General features: G+C 42.1%; 1 protein-coding gene across 1 annotated transcript in view; it reads left to right on the forward strand.

Annotated features, from left to right (window-relative positions):
* SPRYD3 (SPRY domain containing 3) overlaps window positions 1-19,460 on the forward strand; it is a 46,429-nt gene extending 26,969 nt beyond the window's left edge. Inside the window, exons 7-9 of the mRNA XM_042453219.1 lie at window positions 10,018-10,167; window positions 12,827-12,884; window positions 19,396-19,460. Coding sequence (XP_042309153.1) covers window positions 10,018-10,167; window positions 12,827-12,884; window positions 19,396-19,445 — 258 coding nt within the window. The 3' untranslated portion in view covers window positions 19,446-19,460. The remainder of the gene's footprint in view (window positions 1-10,017; window positions 10,168-12,826; window positions 12,885-19,395) is intronic.
* The last annotated feature ends 8,030 nt before the right edge of the window (window positions 19,461-27,490 follow it).

The raw sequence follows: 27,490 nt of genomic DNA on the forward strand, positions 1-27,490 counted from the left end.
AGCTGGCCAAGCGTAGGGTTCATGTGACTGGCACAGGGTGTTAGGCCTGCAAATGCTTATCGGAGAGGTTCACCTGTTTGTCTTGGACACCCTCTTCCTTGGACAATGTGTTCTTGCCTTCATCCGCTGGAAGGTTTCCCTTATAAACTAAGGTTTGAAGTAAGTGCCATCAGGAAGAGCTTTAGGTGGAATTTCTTATTCATAATTGTGTGTCTGACTATAAGTTTATGTGCTCTGGTTGAGGTACAATTTTGGGCTATATGCTGTCATGGAGAAGGCTTGGAGATTCCTCTTGTGTCTAGACCCACAGAAATTCAGGATAGTCAAGAATGATACCTCCATTTTCCAGGAGCAGTGTATGTGTCACCTTACCATATATCTGGGAATGAACAATGAATAGAAATTTCCATTATTCCTTGTCTGTAAGCTTCCTAAGCACACCTTGGTTAGCCACTTTCAAGACACAGAACCACTTCACTGGGATCAGGTGTGTGAAATGTGCGTAGACCTCCAGATGTTGTGGGACTGCAACTTTCAGCATTCCTGACCATTGGCTTCCCTGGCTTGGGATAATGGGACTTGCTTTCCAGAAACAGTCAGAGGGCTACATGATTCCTGCCCCAGACTTAGATGGACCTGTGGTCTAATTCATTGCAGTGTTCTTAATTCTGTCATGAATTAGTTCTATTAATTTAATTAATTCTATTCCTCTCCTCTGCCCCATGCAATTCTGAGATGCCTCCCTGCTTTGACTGCCAGAGCATTAAAACATTCAATCCAATCTCCCTCCCTTTTCTCAGAATTGTCCCTGTCTTTTCCTTCATGCTGCATAACTACTGCTACTCATTTACTTCTCATCCAGGTGAAGTTCTCATGCTACAGAAACTATGTCTACCCCAGTAGTCTTACTTGTATGTAGAACACACCTTCCTCCTCCCCACCCCACATAGATGCATGCAGGTATTTGTATATCCTTTTCACCTTTGTAACCAGGAAAATACATTTCCTGTAGCCTCAGATAATTATATCTATGCCACAAGGCACCAAACACCTAGCCAGTGTTTCTTGATGCTCTGTACAGGTGCCAGTGCACTGTTGACTTTGTGTATCTCTGCCATTTTTTTTTAAATGCAGGGACGAATGGACATACTGTTCATCTAACTATACGTATGATGGTAGGGAAAGAAGTGAATGTAGTGGTGAATGTTGTTGGCCACTCTAGCTTGTGAAATGATTGTGTAGCCTTGCCTCAGATAAAAGTTATTACACTTAAAAGAAACTTTCCAAGGTAGAATTTTATAAAATTATAGGCTCTGTGCGGGTGTAAATATCCTGAAGGTATGAAATCCCATCTGATCTTGGAAGTGAAGCAGGATGAGCTATGGTTACTACTTGGACGAGAGACTGCCAATAAATACCAGGTGCTCTAGGCTGTACTTTGGAGGAAGGAACTGTCAAAACCACCTCTGAGTATTCCTTGTCTAAGAAAACACTATGAAATTAATGGTATCACCATGAGTCTACAGGTGACTTGAAGATGTGTGTGCGCGCACACACACACCAGTGCTATCAAATATTTAGTCTCTTGGTCTCACAGGAGGATAGTAAAAGAGATACAGGATCATAGATAGGAGGAGCAAACTCTTTCCTGACCTGAGTGCACTAACACAGCCATGTCTTGTGTGGTCTGATTGGATCTTGTTAAAGTCTTTGGTTGAGATATTTTGAGACCACAGAAGTGACTTGTAAAAATGTTCCTATCTTTTAATTGCTGTATGTCTTGCAGACCTTGCAGATGAAGCTTTGAAATTCTTTTAAAGAATACATAGAATTGAAATTGGTAGCACCCTTCCAAGGGCTACTTCTTTCCTCCTCCTGTTTTGCAAGTAGAAGTGCCAGTTTCACCCACGTGAACCTCCTCGCTTTCCTGTCTCCTTTCCCCCTGCCCTGCCTTTGCCTGGTCTGATGGAAAAATAAAATTGCATAGCTGGAATTCTTCTCTTGGACAATTTTAATATTTTGTTTATTAAAGGCCGACTCTTCAAAGACTGGGCATGGGTTTTAGGCACACTAGCGGAATGGGCGGTAGGCCTGGATTTGCCGTGTGCCTTTTGAAAGTTAGTGTTTGTCTGTTCCTGCAAGCTGGTTGTCTTGGAATTTTGACTGTCTGGGTTGGAGTAGCCTGAAGCCATCTCCTTTCTCGTGGTCATCCGGTTGTAGACTTGGAAGCCTTCCTCTTTTTCCCTTCTTTCTCCTCTTTGCCTTAACCAGCTTTCAGATTTGACCTTGATGGTGTTGCTGGATAAAGCTGTTTTCTTCAAGAGGGAGATCCCACTATGGTGACAACCCCCAGGTTTTTTCTCTCTCTACTGCTTCGATCTCTCCTTTAATGTATCTGTGAATCAGTGAAGAAATCCAAGGGTTAGTTCTTTCCATGAAGTGTCTGGCCATAGATTTCCATGCCCAACAACAAGAACTGTACTGAGCTATTGAGATGTAACTTACCACAAGCCAATAGGAGGGAAGGTGGGCTGGAGGGCCTCTCCATCTTGGTATTGCTCTGTCTTTTGGGGGAAAGACAGAGATAGCTTGGGTGTAGTTGGCACTTTCCCCTCCGTGGAACTCTTGAGGTTTAACTTAACAGCAATAACAAAAATAAAAACTAAAATCTGTAGTAACAGATTTTCACAAGGGAAAGAACAGCAAAAAGTACTCCCCATTAAACTTCTTGAATTCAAACCAAGGCTGGGTATGCTGTACGATCAGAAGAGGAACATATTAAATAATCAAGATGAAATAAAAAGAAGATGGAAACAATAAACAAGATGAAAAAAAGACAAAAAAATAATGTCACATGGAATGAAGAACCATATGAAGATGAAACCCAAATTTTGGAAAGCAAAGTGGAAGTGGCACTCAGAGAAATTGGAAAGAATAAATTACCAGGAACAGACGATAATCTGCTTCAAACCAAGCAAACAGAATCAATTCCAGTCTTAACCAAAATATGCTAACAAATATGGAAAACAAAACAGTGGCCAACAGATTGGCAAAGATACATTCCAATGCACAAAAAAGGAGATACAAAAGACTGCAGGAATTATAAAAGCATAGCATTAATTTTCCCTGCAAGCAAAATTATGCTCGAAATTCTGCAGCATAGACTTTAATCATATATGGAGGGAGAATTGCCAGATGTCCAAACAGGGTTCAGGAAAGGAAGAGGTACTAGGGTCCACATTGCAAACATACGATGGATAATGGAGTGAGCCAAAGAATTATAGAAAAAAATCAGCATGTGCTTTATAGACTGTAGCAAGGCCTTTGATTACTAGAACATGAAAAGCTATGCCATGCTCTTAAAGAAAGACATCTCATAGTTCTAATAAGGAATCTGTACATAGTACAAGAGACTACTGTAGGATCAGAATATGGAGAAACAGAAGGGTTCCCAGTAGACAAAGGGGTCAGACAAGGCTGCATTCTATCACCCTATCTGTTCAACTTGTATGCAATCTAAGATATGAAGATGACACCATACTACTAGTGGAAAGCATCACAGACTTGGATCAGTAATTAAAGAGAGTCAAAAGAAGAAAGCGCAAAGGCAGGCCTAATATTAAACATAAAGTAAACAAAAATAATGACCATAGAGGATTTACATAAATTCAATCTAGCTAATAAAGAAGTTGAAATAGTTAAAGATTTCCCATATCTTAGATCAAACATAGATCAGAATTGAGACTGCAATGAAGAAATCAGAAGAAGATTAGGAATGGGAAGGGCAGCTATGAAAGAACTAGACAAAATTCTAAAGTGTAAAGATATACAGCTGAACATTAAAGTTAGAATCATCCAAGCCATTGTATTCCTCATCATGATATGCGGATGTAAGAGCTAGACAGTTAGGAAAGCAGATAGAAATTAATTCATCTGAGATGTGGTGCTGGAGAAGAGTGCTGAGGATACTGTGGATGGCCAAAAAAGACAAACAAATGGGTCCTTGAACCGATCGAGCCTGAACTCTCCCTAGAAGCCAAGATGACTAAATTGAGGCTGTCATACTTTGCCACATCATGAGAAGGCACGACTCATTAGAAAAGACACTGATGCTGAGGAAGGTAGAGGGACGTAAAAAGAGAGGAAGACCACATGCCAGATGGATAGACTCAATCAAGGGCCTGAGCAGAGAGGTGCGGGGGGTGGGTGGGTTTGAAGATGTCTCTCATTCACAGGGTCTCCATGAGTTGAAGTTGACTCAAAGGCAGCTAACAACAACAGACTGAAGCTCTGGTTGAGTTGCAACAGGACTCTTGTATCATTGCTTAACCATCTGTTCTTCTGGCCACAGGAAACCTGCTGGCTGTTTCATGCATTTCCATGAAATATCAATCAAACCTTTCATGCTGGGTGCCTTTTTTAGTATCATTTTATTTTTCCAGGGGAAAAACAACAACAACCCTAAACATGCCAGGAAATGGAGTACTGTGACCTGAATTGATGGTGCAAATTCTCTGTATAATTCTGATTCTGGTAATTGTGAGAGAAGCACAAAGAGGCCATGCAGAGACAGAATCTCCTTACCTGATCAGCCCACTTTCTGGTGTTAGATATTGCTTGCATGTTTTCTAGTTAGATCTTCAAAATTATAGAGGCTAGAAACTTTTTTAAAATGAAAAGCTAAGAACTATCTAGTTTAAAACTTTGTAACTGAATTATGTGTTTGTATAGACAAGATATCAATTCAGGTACTTCATTAAATGGGGTTTCTGGGATAAGTGTGTTTTACTGGTGTAGATTTCTGTTCAGAGGAATGACCCAGGTTTGACTCTCGTAACATGGGGTTGGCAAAATGTGGCCCCAGAGCTATATGCGGTCCCCTGGCTATTATGTAGGCTCTCAGTCCCTCCAGAATCCTTGGACATCTCCAGGAGGCTAATTCACCCTTCAAATAGTTTGCAGGGGCTCCACAGCACCATTCAACATTTAAAATTTCCAAAACCAGCAGTGGCTTTTTAGCCATTTCCCATGTTTTTTGCCACTTTGGCAGTTTGATGCCCCTTGAAAGGTTCCAGGGGCAGAGAATTGGCCTGTGGATCTGCTGTAGTTGTTCAGAACCTGGATTCTGGGTTGACCTTTCTGGAGGAGATGGGAGGCAAAGCATAGGTATGTGTATGCTGGCAAGGATGCCAGGAGTGTGATACCACATGTCCTTTTCAGGAAAGAGTGTTGAACAGAGATGTGATAAAGAGTAAGGACCGGGATGTGCTGCTAACACATGATGAGACTGACTTTCTGCGTGCAAAAGATACTTTTACCATGAATTGTAGTTTCCAGTGGAAAGAGGAGAAAAGGCTGAGTAATATTTCACTGCAACACAAAAATAGATGCCTGTTTATCTGGTGCACACTTGGCCCCATTTTGAAAGCTGCATGACTGGGTGGGAGTGTTTCTTTTTAAAGGTCTGTCATTAATAAAAGATTAAGGTACTTCTCCCCACCCCCAATAGCTCCAGCAAGTCATTAATTGTCACAGTTGCCATGAAGGCTGCCAGGGGGCAAGCGTTAATAATATCATCACACATTTATTCTGCTATAATGTTTTGAGTGTTGGACTAGGACTCTGAGAGATCATGCTTTGAATCCCAAGTCAACCATAGAAACCCAGTGGGTGGTCTTGGGCTTGTCACACTCTCTTAGCTGTTGGGAGAAAGCATTGTCAAACCTCTGAAAAAGGTCTTGCCAAGAAAACTCTAGGTTTTCTATAAGAGGGTCACCATAAGTCAGAGATAACTTGAAGACACATAGCAGCTGCATTTACAGTGGTGCCTCGGGTTACGAAAGTAATTCGTTCCGCGGCCGCTTTCGTAACCCGAAAAGCCTTCGTAAGCCGAATTGCCATAGGCGCTAATGGGGAAAAGCCGCGATTCCGTGCGAAAAACCCGAAAAAACATTCGTAACCCGAAACAATAATTCCCTATGGGATTTTTTCGTATCCCGAAAATTTCGTAACCTGGGTATTTCGTATCCCGAGGTACCACTGTACAGTACTCTATTTGCTTGCTGTTTACTCTGGGGTCCCGCTTTATGTAGCCTGTTTCTGTGGCTGTTGTGTTCTGATTTATCTCATTGATGAACACAGAGCTGATGTGTTAGGCAGGTGGCCTGCCTCAGATGCAAGCTTTAGGGGTACCATTGAAAGGGCAGCAAACCGTCAATTATTTGTTGTTGACGTATCACTTACGTTTGTGGGTGCCTGGTTTACTTTCTGCCAAAATATCACGGGCTGCTTCAGCATTTATGCCATTTGTGTTGCTCACTTCATCAGAGGAAAAAGAGAGTGGGTGCATGTGGTTCCCAGGGCCAAACCTGCTTAGTATTAGCAGTAAAATAATACACGTTTGTCTTGGGACTGTTCTCTGTGTGGTGCCTTTCTTTTGAGTTCCTCTGGTTCTGCCTTTCTTTCCTTGTCATGTGGCTAAATTGAGGTTCAGTGTGGCTTTTTGTCCATCTCCATTGACCACCTATAAAATGGAATGGGAGAAATGGGACACAAGTAGGCCCTCTGTACCATATTCTCTTTTGAGGAAGCATGAAAAATAAAATGGTTGTTACCTGCCCTTTTGCCTTAAAGATAATGTCACCCATGCCCAGTGCAATCCTGTGCTTGCTTATTTGGATGTAAGTGCCACTTTGTTCTGTGGAGCTTATTCTCGTTGTGAGCACATTAAAAAATACAGCCTAATTTAACAGCATATCAAATTAAAATCTACAAGTTGGTTCCTTTCAATATTGCAAGACACATGTGTAAAAGTTGAATATAGGGTACACTTCATTTATCATTTATCAAAGCAGATGTGTTCCTGGGCATTACTACTTTAACAGAAATTTGGGTACTTGAGATAGAAATAAAATAGATAGAATAGGAATAACTGTTTAGCATGTTTTAGCAAAACTTTTATCCAAAACTAACAATATGCACATGTGAAATGAAACAACAAAGTCAAGGAAACCTTGCATAAGTCAGGAAAGTTATTTTAATCCTTCTAGAGACCACTTGAAAGCTTTTTCCAAAATGTATCCCAGGATGGTTTCCTCCCACTTTCATTAGCCTCCATTTTTCTTATGATTTCCAATTTTGTCTCCAAATTTACAAGATCCATGCTTCTTTAACACGTGGGAGTAGCTAGAGAGATAGCCTTGGCCGTTTTGCCTCTTTTCTCTGTTTTGCTTGGAATATACAAAACCAGTTGCAGAACACTTTGGTCTTCCTGGGCATTCCATTTCAGACCTCAGAACAGCAGTCCTTGAATAACAGCAACAACACAAGATGCAAATATATCTATAAACTCCAGCCTATCAACAATTGATTGAATAGAGACAATGGTTTCCTGACATGCTACACAACACTAGTTAAAACCTCAGCCTCATGAGGTGGCTCTCTTGGCCAGTTTATCACATCTCCTTTCTGGTTCCCATCCCAGTAGCTCCCTCCACCATTCACATAGTTATATACTTCCTCCTGCTTAGTTTTTGTGACCATTGTTAAAACTGAACTTGTCACCTCATCACCACAGGTTTTGCATTTCTATTGCTATTGATGTAGCCATCTCATTCAGAGCTATACAGGTCTGTTCCTGATCACTCCATGCATTTGATGAAGTAGACTTAAGTCTACATAAGCCTATGCTACAAGTTCTTTCTTTCAGTCTCAAAGGTGCTACAAGATCTCTTTGCATACTGATCCAGAGTAATATGGTTATGTCTTTGAATTCTAATAGCAGATAAATTATACAAAATGAGAACATATGTGAAAGGGTGCTCAGCTTCCAAAAACTACACAGAAGTTTTGGCCTAAAACCGTAATTTATAAAACTTGCAACACAGCACGAACTGCCCTCTTGCCAATGAACTTACATAATTTAGTACCTGGCCACTGCATATTTTAACAACCGTTACTTTGAAAAACTGTAAAAAGAACTAGATTACTAGAGGATAGTTGTTTCATATTGATTGCTAAATCCCTGATGATCAGAAGCTCAGTCTTTACTTTCAGTCTGGCAGGTCTGAGTGGAAGTCTTTGGCTGCACGACTTTAAAAAGCCTGTATAGGAAAGTGTCCTGTTATATAAAAGAGTGAGATATGTACCTGTTAGTTGAAAAGGTTGGGAGAAAAAAATAAGAAGAGAAGAACTTCTTGTGAGCTGCAACTGAAACATAACAAGAGCCTTTCCTAAATCAAGGGTGGGGTTGTGGCCTTCCAGATAGCACTTGATTGTAACTTCTATTCCTCCTAGCCTATATGGCTAATGGTACAGGATGGTGAGAGTTGCAGTCCATCAACACTGGAGGGCACATGTTATCCATCGTGTGCTCTAAAGTAGGAATGGGCAACTATAGAAGAATCTATTAGCTAGTTTAGTGCCCTTGGAGCCCCTTGGGGAATGCACAGAGTGCCCAGAAGCCCAAACCAAGCCAAATGTGTTTGGAAGTCCACTTATTGTTTTGAAAAACTTTTTTAAAAGTTAAACACCATCAGGGTGTGTGCAGTGTCTTTACAACTGAATTACCAATGCTACAGGCTTCTAAAGGTGTATCTATACTGCAGGCATAATGCAATTTGACATCACTTTAAGTGCTGTAGTTCTATGCTATGGTATCCTGGGATTTGTGGTTTTATAAGGTCTTTAGCCTTCTCTACCAAAGTATGCTGGTGCCTCACAAAACTACAAATCCTAGAATTCTGTAGGATTGAGCCATGGTAGTTAAAGCAGTGTTAAACTGAGTTATTTCTACAGTGTAGATAAACCCTAGGATAGGGAGTTCACAGTTTTTGTGTGTGTGTGCGCACCAAACACTAAAGCATGGCTTGGGAGTCTGGAGGAGCTGGAGCTACGAAGAGCTCTTGAGGGGCTGAATATGGCCATGGTCTAAAGTGAAAAACAAGACACCCCCTCCTCAAGCAAATTGGTTGTATAAACTTTAGAAACAAAACAAAATTAATGTCAAGATCATAATGACATAAGTTTTTGGGATAACATTTGCAAATTAATAGAAGAGAGCAAGAAATGATACTTTATCAATAAGTGCGATTTCTGTGTGCTGCTTATTACAGTATGTGATCTATTGGGGAACTGCATGCCTTACTAATTTCTTTACACAATACTATAAAGCAAAATTGCAGTGGATGCTGACTAACAAAGAAGTCAGTTTCATTGACATGTGCTTAGGAAACTGTGGAGTGGTGCTATTCCATGATCTGCAGAGTTCTAGGAGATATTAAGTAGCTTAAGTAGGCTCACAAACAAAAACATAGAGGTTTGCTCCTACTTGACCATCTCTCCCTCCATTTTAAAGTGTTAGGAAAGAAAATCTAGGTAATTGTAAAACATTTAATTCTTGTTCCGTAGTTATGTTCCCTCTTGTTAAAAAGTGGCCTTGAATATCTGCAGAAGTGGAGATGCAATCTTCACAAAGAGAGTGTTTCCTAGATTGTGGTTTCACGTGTTAATTTGGATCAGACTGCAGGTGCAGATTGTTCCTCATTTAAAGCAGGCTGACCAGCAAGTTATTTTGCAGCCATCCAGACTGATTATTGCAGATCCCTCTCAATTGATACCCAACTTGATTTTATGCCCTTTCTTCTAGTCCTTGAAACTGAAAATCTTATGGCACCTTCAGGACAAAACAAGTTTGATTTGGCAGAAGCTTTGTGAGCTTTAGCCCACTTCATCAAGAACATCTTATGAGTCCACAAAAGGTTCTTCCAAATAGACCATTGCATCTTTAAGGTGCCACAAATCTCTTAGATGTTATTGCTACAAGATAGTAGCATGTCCTCCCCCTTCAAAAGTTTTGAAATTTCAAATACAATCTTCTCTAGGTTCTCTTCTTAATTGTTACTGTTAATTACTGTAATTATTTCTCTGTCATGAGGTAATGCTTTGCTAGTGATCTTGCTAATGTTGGGTCAGATGTTTGCTGTACTTGACCACTGATGGGTACTTCTTTCTCTCCAGCTCCTGGAATATGTGGGGAAGGGGAAGAGCATAATTGATGTGGGTCTAGCCCAAGCCCGACAGCCCCTGAGTACTAGGAGTCACTACTTTGAGGTGGAGATCGTAGATCCCGGAGAGAAATGCTACATTGCACTAGGCCTGGCTCGCAAGGTAAGAAGAAAAGGCTGTGGCATCATTTCCCCCATTGTGTGTGTGTTTAAGTGTGTAGTAGTTTCTTCTTGGAAACCTAATATTTTCTCCCATTTAAGAATCCCCCCCTCCAGATTTTTTTCCTCTGAGATGCCATCCTGTATGGCTGGGGGCTTTGTGAGAATGACATATGGTATTTATGTGGCTCTTAAAGACATTTTTTGGGATCTTCCTCAGATGTTTGGCTCTTTTTCTCTTCGGATGAGGAAAGGCAGCTGTGACTGAAAGACCCAGTTGATCAGCCCCACAGACATAGGAGGCAGCAGTGAGCCTTTAGACTGTTACTAGAACAACTCTGAGCTCTTTTCTCAGTTAAAATATGTATTCCTGGCAGGAACTGCAAAAACAATGGGGCATGCAGTCGGCTGCCTATGGATGTACGTTTTCCAGCTGCCACTTGTTAAGCATTTCAGGCTATGTAGGGATTATTCTTGCCTGAAACAATGATATTGCACTGGGGAACAGTGTTTGTGTGGTTGGAGAGAAATGGATGCATCCTGAAGTGGAGAAATTGAGGTTTGTTCATTGGAAGTCTAGTTATTGAGAGCTAAGTGTTGTGTTTCCAAAAATAATTTCTGAAGTCTTTCCTATCTTGGGATGCAGTTTGTAAGAAGCAGTGACTTCAGATGATTGATGAAGCAATATCTCATTATTCCTTGTAAACCCATCTTAATATGAACAAGAGGAATTATACTTCCAAAGGGAAGACCCCAAGCTCTTTAAATAAAAAAGGGCAAAAGTCTTGTGTGAAAAAAGAGCACATGACATCAGGAAAAGGTGTAGGGGAGAGGATGTGTATAGCTATCAGTCTACAGCTTTTGGGAATCCTGAGGCAAAATCTGCCTTCAACCTCTGTCTCTCTCCAGCCACATCTATGCTGCATTTTTCTACACATTGTCTGCTGCCCTGGATAGTCTGAACCAGGCTTTCTTCTTACTGCTAAAAATTCCAGATAACAAATTAGAAGCAGACAGGGTTGCACATTGAGGCTGGATTGGCATCTTTCCCTCTTCCTTTCCTGTCAGATGGGGACAGCAGGTTCTGTTGTTTGCCTTCATGCATGGCCAGGATTCACGTGGCGTTTGAGGCTGGGCAACTCCATTCCTCCCCCCCCACACACACACTATGGCAGTCAAATCCCAGAAGCCATGTCAAATTGACAAAAAGTAAGATTTTGATCAATTTTTTCACCCTCTCTTACATTCCTTTTCCTACATTAGGCAACTTAATTCTACATAATCTGTGATTGTAAGTCTCTGTGTGTGTCTGTGTACACACGTGTGAGAGAGGGAAACAGAGAGATAGATACATCCCTGCAGAAACTGCTTTGAGGTTTCCACATGGTTTCCACATAGCATCTGTGTCACTGCCAATACAGCATGATGGCAGGATAACAGCATGTAAACCCCCTTGGCCTAAATCCATGTTTTGCAGACTTCTCAGAACAGAGGTGTATTCTTTTTCCTCAATTAAAATTAGAAGTATACAGAAAAAGTTTGTGTCAGAGTGTGAAGTGAGAATTGGATACTTTCTTCCTTCATTTCTTTATGATTTTCTTATCTGGGCATGCCTCCTAATAGGTAGGAAGTCAGCCCCAGAATGGTGACTTGTGCAGAAATGTGAAAGTCAACCTCTTCTGCTTCTAGGCAGTTCTGCCACACTTCTCTGTTAGTAATCCAGATGCTGCTGGATTGCCTATTCCCAATTTGAACCCGAAGGGCTTGATCCAGAACAACCAGTCATACAGACACACCACAGACATTGTCAGTTTGGGGGTCCCAAGAATCTTCAACTTGTTTGGCAAGAACTACCAGTGTGGTGTAGTAGTTTCAGTATGGGACTACGACTCTGGAGATCAGGGTTCAATTCCCCACTTGACCATGAAACCCACAAGGTGGCCTTGGGCAAGTCATACCCTCTCACCCTCAGGGGAAAGCAAACTGCCTCTGAACAAATGTTGCCAAGAAAACCCCATAATAGTTTCACTTTTGGATTGCCATATGTCAGAAGCAACTTGAAGGCACACTACAACAATAACAACAACAGACTCTATGGTGAGGAGTTTCAAAATCTAACTACCACTATTGTGGGGTTGGTTTTTTTAAAAAAAATATCAATGATCAAACTTGATATAGTTTTGGCTCACCTAGTGCTACATTTTCCCACTTTCCTTGTAAGAGATGCAATACTAGTCTGATCTGGTGTGCATTACTGTTAAACTCTGGGAACTTCATAATGTGCTGTGGAATCTACCTTATGAATACTGTTCCAAGAAGGACTCTTTCTCACCTCTTTTTGCCCTGGGGATTTATGGGTCTGCTCCCTGTGTTTGTTAAATCACAGCTCCAAAAGACATGGGAATCTATCCTTCTGAGGCCCTCGGTCTGTCTTTGCCATCACATCCTTTTGCTGAGAATTGGACAGGGTTTTCAATAGTTTTATGGTAAACTTGCAGCTTTGGACTGTGTAAACATATACTGCTTTGAAATGCACACACACAACTCTTTAGTGGGAGCTCCTTCTTTAAAACACATATACACGCACACATGTTGGCATGCTCCCTGGTGATTAAACAGTGACGTTGTATGACACACCCTGTCCTGTTTCTCTCTTCCCCTAGGACTACCCAAAAAATCGGCATCCTGGCTGGAGCAGGGGATCAGTGGCCTACCATGCAGGTGAGTGAGGACTTGCAGTACTGAAGAGTCAAGCTTAGGGCAGAGTGGAAAGACCAGAGTGGAAAGACCAGAGTGGATAGCAAAATGTCTTAGGTTTAGATTGCTCTTATTTGATCTGTTTCTCTCTGCCATTTCTCTGGAAGCAGAGAAGGTATGTGGACGAGGAGGACTTGAGTAGAACTGGGCTCTGAAGGATTTCAATAAGACAAAATAGCCACAAACAGATGGGTAAAAACTGCTACACCCTAAAAATGACTTCACATTGCCTTCAGAAAAATAATGTATTTCATTATTGATTGGAGAGAAACTGAGACTGGAGGAAGAGAGGAGAGTTCCAGAGCTGTGGTGCCACTGCCACAAAGGCCCTGAGAACCTGAAGGTTTCTCCAGATAATCTAAGGATCTAAGAAACTTCAGCTAAAAACACACACACACATCAAAAGGAATGAAAAGGCAAAACAAAGAAAATGACAACCACATTAGCAATGAATATAGCCTTTAACTTAAATGTGATAACTTTGCCTGATTTTAACCCAGAAAAGCTGACAATCATATACAGATGTTTTATTAAAATCCTTCAAAACCCAATTCTTTTTGAAGCTCCTTTGAGGGGAAGGACCAAAGACTTGGCACACCCACCCATTGTCCTGCCCAGGCATTCAAAAAGGCCAGAAGAAGCGTCATGGTGGAAAGAGTAGAGGAGGTCAGTGCTTTGTTTAGGTGCTTCCTGGATGGGCTAAGGTCTTGCCTTTCACCACTCTGCTCTGAGAAGGGGATGGCTTCCTTTTTTGATAAAGAGTTAAAAGTACAGGACTTACATTGAACAGTGGATAAGTCAATCCAGTTTTTTGGTGTCCATTTTTTGGCTAAAATTGCTAGACTCATACATGAGTACAATACTTCTTCCGCTTCACAATCCCTGGGGCTGCACAGGTGATGGTGGAAAGATTGTCATTCAGTGCGTTCATCTACCATCCTCAAGTTTCTCATTCAGGATCTCTTGATAATTTTCTGAAGAATCCCAGTTTAAAAAATTCCTGATAGACTTGATTTGAACTTTCCAGATTCTTCATTTTCCTACCTCCATCCTTGCCACTCCCTTTGTTGTTTCAACCTTATTCTTGGCCTGTTTTCAGCACAGCTGGGAGTGTTACCACCTTCCGTTCCACTCCTCACTATGCCCACATGACTGTTCCATCCCCTTGACTTGGCTACTTTTCCTCTTTGTAGATTGTATTGTTGGGATAGTTCCTGCCCTTTCTTTCCAGAGTTCTGTGCCAAGGGAGGCTTGAAAGAAAGGTTGAGAGTCATGTCCAAGAACTCCTTCTTTTCTTCTCTGGCTGCTTTCTGGCCCCTAGATTGCTTTCCCCCCAACTGTGAAGTGACTAGGACTTGAGGCAGATTCCACTGGCTGGTGTGCATGTTAACTTCTTGCACTGTTGGCAAAAAAGTTAACAAGTTCATGCTGGAACTGATCAGCAGATATCACTCCCAGAAGCTATGTTGGAATTAGCCCAAAGCTAGGGTCAAATCCCACCTCTGCTATGGATCCTAATTCCCCATTTTTAAATGATAAATTTAGCAAGTCCCTTCACTAGGTAGTTGGCTAAATGGAAAAAAAATACTATCAGTTCTTGTTATTAGAGATGTAAAAGTTCTCAAAATTTTGAAGCGGTGGGGGGGGGGGTGTTCTCTCTCCTTGTTCCCCCCAGGAAAAAAGAAGACTGTTTTGGAGGGGAAAACTTAAAATATATGTCATACTTACTTACTTTAAATATACAGTCAGCCCTTGGTATCCACAGATTTTTTTATCCATGGATTCAAGTATCCACGGCTTGAAAATATTCAAAAATATATAAACTCCAAAAGCAAACCTTGTTTTTGCCATTTTATATAAGGTATGCAATTTCACTATGCCGTTGTATTTAATGGTACATGAGCATCCATGGATTTTGATATCTATTAGGGGTGTCCTGGAACCAAACCTCAAAAGCCCACTGTATGTCATACTAAACCTCTTTTACTGCTTTAGCATAATAAAATGCTTCATTCATAACTTAGTAATTGTATAAAATTTTACTAATTGGAATATTTATGGCATTTAAAAATGCCATAATTTTATATAAGCAAAATTGGGAATATACCTTAAAGAAAGGGCTACAAAGTATTGCACCCTTATGTTATCTGCATCTTAGGGTTTGCTATTTAAGAAATAGTGGGGAAAATGAAAACAGAAAGTTCAGATTTTGTTATAAAGAAAATGAAGTGTGTTTTCTTGGATAGAAGGCAACACTGGCTTTAAGGATGAGGCTAGCAAAATATTTGATATAAAGTTTAGCTCAGTCTTTAAAATATTGAGTTCTTTAACAAGATTTTACCACAAGTAATGAAAGGCCACCAGTTTGCTCCTCTCATGAAAATGGCAGGACTCACTAGATGTAAAAAGCATATTGGATTAGAGTATTGTGTATATTTACTATATGCACAGAAATACATTACATTTTCTATCATTTTGTAGACTTTTCTACATACGCATCTTCATACTATACAGCTTTTGGCATTTTGAGTGAATAAAACATTTTTAAAATCAATTTACTATTGCAAAAGAGAAAATACTTCAATTGACCGTTGTTCTAAATCCCTGAATATTTCTTATTCTTTCACTGGAAAAAACTGAAAATTTGCCTTTTTAATGAAAATGTAAATTGAAAAAAACTCTCTCTACTCCCAGCTTTCCATTCTACCTCCCCCACCCCCAAAGGTTGTGCCAATACTTTCTTAAAAAATTAGAAGGGGGGAGGAGACACGTTAACAGTTGATTAAAGGTTAAATGTCTTACAAAATTACAGTTCCAAGAATTCCCTAGCATTCCTTATCAGTGCGCTCAGCACTCCCTAAGTGGTTTACAAAAGGTAAGCCAGTTGCCCCAACAAGCTGGGTAATCTGAAGATGCCAGCCACAGATGCCGGTGAAACGGCAGGAATAAACTCTTCTAGAACATGGCCACATTGCCCGAGAAACTCACAAAAAACTAAGCTGGGTACTCATTTTACCGACCTATGAAAAGATGGAAGGCCGAATGGACCCTGGAGAACTGCAGGATTGAACTCACAACCTTGTGGCTGTAGTACCAGCATGTAACTACTGTGCCACCAGGTTATGTCCTATGGTTACGTTTGCACTGAGCCTCTCAGTACTTTCAGTGGGAAAATAATTCCCAGGAGCAATTTGTGACTTTTAATATCAAATTAAAGTTGAGCCAATCTTGGGAAGAGAAAACATACTGTGTTCTGGGACACTGAAGACCCACCCAGTGGAAATTCTTATCAGACAGCCATTGTATTTTAAAATTCTGACATTTCCCAAGACATTGCCCTTAAACTTTCATGCCCTAAGGGCTAGACACCTGAAATAAAAACAAAAATTGAAAGCTGTGTTTCTCAGGGTATTGAATTCTCTACTTGTAACCACTCCTGTACTTGTAAAGGATGGCAGAATACACACACATCTGCTTGTGATATCACTTCCACTCTTTGTAAAAATAAGACAAAAGAGATAAACAGTTGATGCCTCTGGCAACTGTCCATGTTTCATAGGAAAGCCTGCCTCACAGTCTGAGATCTTGTGCTATAAGCCAGTTGAAGATTGCCTCTTTTCTAGATATGGGCTCCTTGGCCATGTGGTTTACATAGCCTTTTCTCTTAACAGAACCATCTCAGATTCTCTAGTCTTAGTTTTCTGTTGTGGACTTGCATGGTGATATGTAGTAGTTTTCTATGAACCTTCAAACTGAACACTTTCCACTCTTCAAGGGCAAGGTCATACAAGTATTCTGATCTGGCATAAGTTCACATTGTGTGACAAGAATGTTGAAGTTGTGCTTGTCCTTGTAGACTCATCCGTGTTGAGGCTGCCTTTGGGATGGCTTTGTGAGGCTGAGAGGAAGAGCTGAACTTAAGCCATTGCTAAAAAGCAACAATTTATTTAGGATTAAAATTAAATACATTGGATCATTTGGCCTTCCTTGGGACAGGCCATCTTCATGTGTGTGTTTTTTGCTAGTACAATAAAATAGTTCACTCAAGGTTATGCAAAATATATTCTTGCAAGAGCCATCTTGGTTGCATTAGACAGGATTCTTTTTTACTACAAAAATGATCTACAGTCAAAACGCATTGGCCATTCTTCCTTAAAATATATTGTCATTTTTTAAAGCTAGTGTAAAGTTTGTTTACTATGATGTATAAGCTTAAACACTTCAAAGACCTTCGACTCATATTATTACTATTACCTAGATGAGTAGCTGTTGTTTGTGCTTGAGGTAAATACAGAAATTATTATTATTATTATTATTATTATTATTATTATTATTATTAACCTTTATTTGTATAGCGCTGTAAATTTACACAGAAATCTTTGGACCAATCTGACTAATTATCTGTAAAGCAGTTGGCGCTACAGATTATTAGTCAGATTTGGTCCAAAGACTGCTGTATTGACCTCAAACAGAACCAGCAACTCATCTACTTAATAGCAATAATATGAGTCTAAGGATGCCTCAGGTCTTGGAAGTATTTAAGCATATGAACAATAGTGGGTTGCTAAGCTGTGTTTATTATTTATCCTGTAGGGTTTTAGCAAATTGACTAGGACTAGAGGCCCATGGTGAATCCTTTTTTTGATGGAGGAGTGGTACTTCTGGCTGTTTTCAGACTTTACCTTGCCTAACAACCGTGTAAAGCAGGTACTGGCAGGATGAATCCTGTATTCTCTTGGAAGATACTGATTTTGTTGGGTGGAGAAATGGGCTTATGTTCACAGAAATTAGGTCAGATTTTGGAAAAGAATCTCCCCTGGTACCATTAGTATGTAACCTTTTGTGATAAATAGTTATGTAGTGTATATATTCAATACACAATGACGTTTAGGGTTTGGTTTCCACTGTGTCTATCAGGCAACAACCACTTTCATTAAGTACTATTGGTCTTGGTATTTATAACATGGTGAAAGCAGTGTCTGTTTAAAGCGGCAACGGTCAACCCGAGGGCCTCCAAAAGTTGTTGAGAAGGCAATGCCCCCTCAGCTCATATTGTTATAGGACATGCAGGGGGGCTACACTTTGTCTTAAGTGCACTGGGTTTACCTGATGATAATGGCTGCTACTACAAAGGTTCCTATTTCATTTTGGAGAAGAAGTGAAGACATACTCTTAAGTGGCATTTCTTTCTTCACAGGGTTTTCAACAGTTGTGAGTGGGGAGAATTGGACCTGGGAAATGTTATCCTTTTTGTCACATAATTTAAGTCGTTAAAAAAATACAACAGCTTTGGAGCTTAATTCTGTAAATGAAAGGTGCTGAGGATGAATGCTTGGAATCATAGCATCATAGAATCAGAGTTGGAAGAGACCACAAGGGCCATCCAGTCCAACTCCTGCCATGCAGGAACTCTCAATCAAAGCATACCTAACAGATGGCCATCCAGCCTCTGTTTAAAGACTTGCAAGGAGTTCGAGGGAGTGTGTTCGAACAGCCCTTACTGTCAGGAAGTTACTCCTAATGTTGAGGTGGAATCTTTTTTTCTGTAGCTTGCATCCATTGTTCCGGGTCCTGTTCTCTAGAGCAGCAGAAAACAAGCTTGCTCCCTCCTCAACATCCCTTCAAATATTTAAATAGCCTTTATCTATACATATGGGAGTGGATTGATTGTGGCCATGCAGTGATGTGGCAAAGATATATAGTGCATTGTTGAAAACATGCTTGTCAATTATCATTATATTTCTTCCTGATATAAATTGAGAGTTGGATGTAACTCTGTCCTAAATGACAGTCCTGTAATGGGCTATGGCTTGACATGGGTTATTCTTGTATCTACTGTGACAGGCATTTATGGTAGCTCTGAAAGGCACACTGCTTTGGCTCTTGGATGTGGCACAACACAGCACAGATGACAGCTGCCTAGTTTGGATTTATTAGCATATCATGGTACTAGTCTGCACAGTACTTGTGTGAGTGGATAAACCCAGCAGGCTGAGTGCTGAGTTAAGTGTAACTCTCTCTCTCTCTCTTGTTCTCCTGATATTCTGTATCCTGGTTTGCCCTTATCTTGGGCATAGAAAGTGAGCTTGAAGATTATCTCTGAAGCTGTACATTTCTTATCCATTCAGACACATAGCTGTGTTAATCTGAAATATCAGTATACGAAGGGATCTTGCAACACCTTTAAAACTAAGAGAAAGAAGTTGCAGCATAAGTTTTTGTAGACTTGGTCTGCTCTCTTAGATGCATGGATCTCTTTGTAGATCAAGTCTACAAAAGCTAATGCTACAACCTTTTTCACTAAGCTAGTCTCAAAGGTGCTACAAGATACCTTTGCATACTAATATAGTATCCATGTTGGCCAACAAAACAGGGCTCTGTCAGTGCTAGAGCAACTTTCTCAGTTTCAGTTGCCTCTTCTTCAGTCTCCTAGTAACAGCCTCTTTGGGTTTCTATCTCATTTGCTTTGCTGCAGGTTCCACAAGCAGACATTTGGGTGGCTTCCACTGGATGAGTCTCTCTTGAGGAAAAATAACCACCTGGAGAGTTGTGGAGTGGGGTCCTTCGGACTCCATCCCTCACTGAGAAACCAGGGGACAGGGAGTGGGGTGGGTATGTGGGACAAAGATGAACATAAGGATTCCCTGTTATATATTACCCTTGTCTAAAAGGTCCTGCTCACACTGATGATAACTAAGAATACAGGATACACATGCAGCAATATTGGCTACTGCTGCAGACTGTATCATCTTTGACTTCAGAAATGGGGTGTGTGTTTGTTATTTAATCCTTCCTTAAACGCAGGGACAGCTCCTTGCAGGTAGAAGATCAATAAAGCAGAAAGTAAACTGAATGGGTTAGAACTGTTCTCGTTGAAGAGCTCAGTTGATTTTGATTAACTTATTGGAGAGTCTCTTTGGAAAAAACAACCATCAAAATGACACACACCTTGGCCACCTGTAATTTGCCATGTTGTGTATGTGGTGATGGTAGCCTGTGTGTTGTCCACAGAGCACATCAAGAAACAGGAGGCAGCAACCTTGGAGAGAGAAGTTTTTGCTAAAGCTCCCATTCCTCACAGATCCCCGAAGACATCCCTCCTTCTCCTCAGCCTCAACATCCTGATGCTACTTCTGACCCTTTTCCTGGGCCTGCTGAACCAGAGGGGATTCCCTAAAAGGCACTCTGTCTGACCGGCCTTCATGATTTTAGACACACTTTGGAATGTTTACTCAACATTATTCCCAAGGTTTCCTCAGCAACTGCAGGAAATATTTACAGTCCTTTGGCCGAGCAAATCTCCAACCTTCCCTCCTTCGTGGAGACAAAAGGGTCTTGGCCAGGTGCCTTGTGTTCCGGACGCCCGCATCCGCCCGCATAGCTGAACTTGGAGAGACGGAGGGAGCGCCAAGGCCTTTCAAGTGGTCTGCGGGCTCCCTCTCCTTCCCTCCCTTCTCCCTTTTGTTCTTGTCTGCCCAGCGGCAAGGAACTGTTCTCTGACCACCAGGTTCTGAGCTTGTCTGGCTTTGATCATGGGTCGTGGTGGTGAATGGTGGGCTTCCTTTGTTGTTGCTGTTGTTTTTTGGTCTGGCAGGGCAGTGTGCTTGATTGGCTAAACCTATTTGTTTAGCCCCGGAGGTTCGCATGGTAAATGGGCATGATGAGAATTTGAAAAAAGCTTTCAAGTCCTCTGCTGTCTTGTCAAATATACCTTAGGAAATGGAAACCAGGCCTGCCTGGTCTGTGTCTGCATTCAGAGGTTGCTACCCATGGGCTGTTATCCTGAGAAGCACAATCCTGCCTATATGATCAAGGGAGTCCCAGGTTATTTTTGGTCCCATGGGACCATAGATCTACCAAATGCGTCGTTCTAAGAGGCTGGTGATTTTCTCTCTCCCCCTAGGAATTCCAGTTTTTGAGCTGAGATCCAGCTGTGTTAAGATTACTGATATTCCTAGCTTGCTCGTCGCGGCCTACGATGAATGTGTAAACTTGAAGCACGAGAGGAGTTATTCCCGTGTGTTGTGTGCCTTCAAGTCCTGTGTCAACATATGGCAACCCCTGAATTTCATAGAGTTTTCTTAGGTAAGAACTACTTAGATGTGGCTTTGCAGTTTCTTACTCTGACGCTGTGCCTATAGCACACTGTATTTGAAAACAGCCGCGTAGAAAACAGCCTTTGTAGAAATTACTCTTTTGCAGAAAGGCATTACTAACATGTGAGGGGGCAGAGAAGGTGGAAGAGCTGCACTCCCTCTAGCAGCTTCTTTGTGTTTTGAGGCTTTTGTTGAAGAGTGTGTTGGCTTCTCCTGCTGAAGTCTTCATGGTTTCTGTAGAGGGATGGAACAGTCCTATGCCCTTCTGCTCCTGCGGAAATTCACCTGCATGGAATTGGACCCCCGTCCTCGGAGTGTGGTGGAGTCCCCCTCCTTAGAGGTCTTTTAAACAGAGGCTGGATGGCCATCTGTCGGGTATGCTTTGGTTTAGAGTAACGTATGAATTGAATGTTCCATGTAGGCAGGGAATATTGGCATGTTCAATGAAGGAGGCCTGCTCAAAGGGTTGTGCTATTTGCACGAAAATCCAATGTGTTTCTTTCTTTACTTTTTTTCATCTAAGCCTGGATATTATAGTCAGCTAAACAGATCCTTCCACAGAGGAGCAAAAGATCCTGGGATGCTAATTGTTAAAGTTTCAGAGAGTATCTGCTTTTACTGAGTTATTCATCTGCAGGCAGTATCAAACCCTCTGGCTCAATGGAGCCGTTGAATCCCTCACCCCAACCCAAGAGAGAAGTTTAGGCAGATTTCTGGATATACTGTCTGTAGTTCCTCCACCTACTTTGGTACTGGGGTAGGCTTGGGAACAGAGTGGGGGATGCCTCTGTCATCTGTGTTCAGGTTTTGGGGTCTCAGTATTTTGTTTGCTGCATCTTTTAGAATCACAAAATCATAGAATCTTACAAGGATCCACTAGGGCCATCTAACCCAACCTCCTGCAATGCAGGAACACAACAACTGCAGCACTCCTGAAAGATGTCCATTCCACCTGTTTTCAAGACTCCACAAAAGGAGAGTCCACTACCCTCCCTCTAGATCAGGGTAGGCAACCTTTTTGAGCCGGGGGCCGGGTTGCTTTCCCAGACAACTGGGGGGCCGAAGCCAAAAAATAATAATTAAAAAAATTTTTTTAACTAAATATAAATAAACCAGCAAATGTAGGGCAAAATTTTCAATGGAAGATACTTTTTTAAAAAATGGAGAACACATGTGAAAAATTTGCTGATTTTTTAAAAATGTTAATTTAAATGCATGTTCTGAGGCTTCTATAGACAATTCCGCCCCAAGGCCCCGCGGCAATCGGTGGCAGAACCAGGCTGGGCCGGTCCCAAGGCCGTCGCCAGGCCGCATCCGGCCCGCGGGCCCAGGTTGCCTACCCCGGCTCAGCCTCTAGGCAGAATCTTTTGTAATTTGAATCCATTGGCTCTGGAGCACAGAAAACAGCTGACTCCATCTTCTACGTACATCCCTTTTGATATTTAAAGATGGTTGTCACGTCACCTCTTAGCCTTCTTGTCTCCAAGTTATACATACCTAGCTCGTAATTGTTCCTATAGGCTGCGTTTTCCAGACCATTGATCATCAATGAGTCAAAACACACTGCAAAAATAATCCAGTTTGAGCACTTTAATTGCCCTGGCTCAATCCTAGTGAATCCTGGGAACTGTAGTTTGTGAGACATTGAAGCTTCTCTCTGTCCAGAGAGCTCTGGTGCCACAATAAACCACAATTCCCCGGGCTTCCTAGCACTGAGCCAGGGCAGTTTAAAGTAGTCTCAAGATGGTATTATTTCTGCCGGGTGTTTTGGACCTTAGTCATTCTTCTCTGACACATTCCAGCTTGTTGATATCCTTCTTGAACTAGTTCATTCAACAGTTTCACATGATAGCTGATGTCCATATTATCTTCCAACCTGGTTTTTTCTCATTACTGAGATGCCTTTTTTAAAAAATTTGCAGACGATGGCAAGATTTTTTCACGGAGCGGAGTGGGATCCCTTTGGTCCACGCTGCTACAAGGGAGACATCATGGGCTGTGGGATCATGTTCCCCGTGACTATCCTGACAGTGAAGGTGAGCATTGGCATTCGTGAATCATAAGATGATGTAAGTAATAAATATAGATGGGCAGATGTAGGTCACAGCATGTGTGCTGATGTGGAGTATGGCATGGCAAGTTTCTACAATAGTGGAATTGTCAACCAGCAGCTTTTAGACTAGATTTGGCTCCTGGAAATAGGTTCACCAGCCTACAATTTAATTTGCCAAAAGGCTAGTGTGGAAAGACTGGCAACCTTGAAATGTGATATTCTGTGTGATTTCACAGAGAATGAGCAATCATATTCGTTATCCTTGCCCAATCCAGTTTGTCACTTGATAGTATAAGTAGTTGCTTATCTGGATTGGAGCTACAGCGTTACAAATTCACTTCTCTATAGGTGATGCCTATGGGATTTTGCTGTTGAGATCCAACAGGAAAAGGAACACAGAGATGAAAAACTAGTGGTTTGGTGTGATTTCTCCTTCCTTCCCTGACAGTCTCCCATTGCCAAGAACCATTGGCAAATTTCAGGCAGAGGTTCCTTTTGGGAATGTACAAGAAGGGAATGCAGTGTGTGAAACGTGCAGGATTACACCCATCATTTAGCCTTGCCTTTCCCTTCCGCCTTGCCTCTTTCCCTCATGCAGTATGGATGTAGCATCCTGTGCAGATAGGTTCACATAGTGCACTGGCAAACGTGAAATTTTTCCTAGATGACCAGTTGTATTCTGGTCATTTATGGTTTAAAATATTAATATTTAAAACCAACTTTAAGCGTCACTGTTTTTGAGTACCTGGAGACAACTTTTAGTTGCCGCAGGTTATCAGGTGAGGTTCTTTTCTCAAAGCCTGTATCAATCTGGCATGATAGCACTGAGACACTGAGTCATCACAAGCTCTATCCAGGGTAACCTTTCTGACGTGTACTGTTGGTATCTTCAGTCGTTCCTGACTAATGGTGACCCTATTGCTGAGTTTTCTCTTGGCAAGATTTATTCAGAGGTGGTTTGCCTTTGCCTGTTTCTGAGCTGAGAGGTGTGACTTGTCCAGGGTCACCTAGGATCTTATCACATGAGGACCTTATCACTATCCAAACATTGCAGAAGCGCCGGAGTGGGATCATCCATCGCACTTCTTTAACATAATTGAGGCTTCCATTTTCCTTCTGTCACTGAAGCGTTCATGGGTCAGCTCGGAGAAGCCTTTTTGAATAACGGATTTTCTGTTAATCAAAAATGGCTTCTCTGAGGCTTCAAGCAAGCAAAAAATCTAGGGGAAATACAATATGTGGAGATTTGAACAGGTCTCCCAGATCATTTCTAACTCTAAAGCCACTATAGCACTCGGGCTCTCATCTGGCATGTATGCTGGCTTGTATTGATTGGTTTCTGAAGTTAAGAGCTTTATCAGCCTTGTTTTTTGAGCCTGAGATGTGGGTGGCTGCCAGTGCATTATGGTTCTTCATGGGGCCTAGGATTGAAGTATATTTCATTCCAAGAGTTAATGCTGGTTTGTGGGTGTCCTACAGGTGAAGTGTGCACAGCTGTGTACGGTCGCTATTAGGTGGGCCAAACCCCGAGTGTGTAAGGAATGTCCTGTACCTGCATCAGGAACTGAAGAGGATGAAGATGAGGAAGGAGGGGGAGAAGACAGGGAACAGGAACATGAAGGCAAGAAAGTAGTGGTAAGTGACCACTTGTTTTCAGATGAGGCTGTAGCCTTACCTTTGCTACCTCCAACAGCAAACGTGGCACTGGCCAGAGGTCCCCTTCCAGTTTTGTGATGGTGATTGGAAAGAAGATGCTGGGGGTTTGGGAGTTGATTTAAAGATTTGCCTCCCTTTGATGCTCTCTTTTTTGGTGGGGGGAAAAGGCAGCCGTATGGAGCAGCTATCCCTGCAAAACAGAGTAGGGGAGCTATATGTGGACCAAGGGCCTGAGTTGCCTAAGCAGTTCTGCCTGGGATTGGTCCAGTTTGCTTGTCCTCCCCAGTTGTTTCATGTCTTGGCAAATGCCTCAAGAGACGGGCTGCAGTCTTCCCTAAAGGAGACTCTAGTCCATCTCCTTGGTTCAGCCTCAGAGGGAGAGAAGAAACCACGGGACTCATCCCCTTCCCCACCACCATCCTTCCCCTTTTGTGTTGTGTCTTTTAGATTGTAAGCCTGAGGGCAGGGAACCGTTCTTATAAAAATAAATTGTAAGCCGCTCTGAGAGCCATTAGGGCTGAAGGGCGGGTATAATATGTATAATAATAATAGGGGCTGTTGGTGCTTTAGGTTGTTGCTCGTTTTTTCCCCTTGCTGCTGCTCTGTTTTCTCAGCATATGGCAGACAGGAGGAGAGTCATACTCTCACTGCTCTCTGATTTGTCTCTTGTTTTGTCATTGCACAGTCGTGTATTAAGCTAGTTCTTTAGTTGGGTTGCTCCTAGTGGCTACTATGAGCAATGCTCTGGGCCCCTAGCCGAGAATGGCGCGTCTCCCCACTAAGGAGTTGAGCTCAGGGGATCTCTGTATCCCAGCTTTGATTTTGGCAGGGCTGCATCCTGAAGTTCCAAGCACTGTCTGTCTGTCTTGTCAACTTTGGCTTTCCAGTGCAACAGGAGTGGGAGTTGGTACACAGAGTGCCATGGGTAGTGCAGTTAATGAAGGATGTTTCCAAACAGGCAGTATATCAATTATACTTAACAAGAAAGAAAAAAAAAGAAGGAGAGAAAAGAAAAAGAAAGGAAGTTTTTTTCTCTGGTAACAGAGAAGGTGGAAGATGGTGAGAACATGAGTAGGGTTACAAATGGAAGCTGATACTTCACTGGACCTCCATAAATCATGTTTGGGGTAGGATGATTACTCCAGAATAAAAGCCCCAGAACTCAAATTAATTGGGATTAGAGATTTGTTGCTGTTATGTGCCTTCAAGTCATTCTGACTGGTGGCAAGCCTAAGCAAAACTTCCACAGTTTTTTTCTTTGCAAAGTTTGTTCAGAGGGGTTGGCATTGTCTTGCTCTGAAGCTGAGAGAGTGTGGATTTGTCCAAGATCACCACGATGGGATTCCATGGCTGAGTGGGGGATTTGAATCCCTGTCTCCCCAGATCCTAGTCCAGCACTTGAACTACATGACTAGGGTGTTGCTGGCTTTATAGGCATATTAGTCATTGACTTTTGTTTTCTCACCAATAGGAGTGGGCATCCTGTGGCTGTTGTCTGCAGCATTCCTTATCAATGCTATGCTGCTAGGGCTACGGGGAAATCACAGTTGAAAACAACTGGAAAGCCCATAGTTATCTCCCCTGCCTGTATGAGTCAAGATTCCTACAGATACTATAATGAAAGCTTTTTCCAATCTGGTCTCCTCCAGATGGACTGAATCTCCCCTCTGCCCCAGACAGCAGGGCCAGTGACCAAGAACGATGGGAGCTGTAGTTGCAAACACTTGGGGCACTCGTTGCACACATTTTCTTAAAGGAATAAATTTGGCTGGAACATCTAGCAAAGGGTGAACCTGGAAATGGTTCTGTTGTGGGTTGCCTGGAAATGTGATGAGAATTCAGCAGAGGCCTCCAGTCACCAGTGCTATTTGCTGTATTTATTAAAGCAGCTTTTGAATATGGTTTTTTGATCAGCTGAAACAGAGTTTTCATATGCCAATCTGAGCCGTACATGGTTCTGGTTATATAGCTGAGCCCTTAACAGATCAGTCCACATTTTGAAAGATTCCTTCAAAATCTGATCCAGCTTGATCCAGCTACTCAGTCAAACTATGCAAAAGCTAACTAAACCACTCTTTTTCTCCCTCCCCCCCCATTCTCTCTCAGGTGTTCTTACACGCAACGGGAAATAATTGGAAAGAAGGATGCTGTGGTGCCTGGAGGGGGCTTTTATCCCACCATTGGGATGTTGAGCACGGGGAAAATCAAGGTGGATCTGCACCGCTCAGTGGCTAAGGAACAAGGGCTAGGAGCCCCATCGCTTTCCTCTGCCATTCCGTGGGACTGCCGGATGTACCCAGGCTCTTCTTCATTGCACTTCCATCCCATTTCCAGGGGCAACGTTGTTGGTTGTTTTTGTCTGTGGGCCAATAGATCTCTGTCTACTTAACATCACCTGAGCCACCTATCTTTTCTTTCCTGTTTCATTCCAACAATTCTCAGGCTCTTTGTGACACTGTTGGGGAAGGAAAAAAAATCTTGAGGCTCTTTTGTTTCCAAGCAGTCTGGATTTAGTTGCGGGTCAAAGGCCCAGTCTCTTCCCCTCTTTCAGTGATCCATCAGTCACAGCCTCATGAGGCAGTGTGGTCCTGGTCCTGGTCCTGGGTGTGAGGTTGTGAATCTTGGGCTTTGAAATAGAGGCTGGGTTATGGCTGGCCTAATCCAGTACTGGAGGAGTTCAGGGCCATCTCTGTGAGGAGTTGCTTCATCACAGATAGAACAGTGCAGCTCTCTGCTGTGGCTATGCACCATATTTTTTCTTTCTG

The sequence above is a fragment of the Sceloporus undulatus genome, chromosome 2 (assembly GCF_019175285.1).
Source record: "Sceloporus undulatus isolate JIND9_A2432 ecotype Alabama chromosome 2, SceUnd_v1.1, whole genome shotgun sequence".
NCBI classification, from domain to species: Eukaryota; Metazoa; Chordata; class Lepidosauria; order Squamata; family Phrynosomatidae; genus Sceloporus; species Sceloporus undulatus.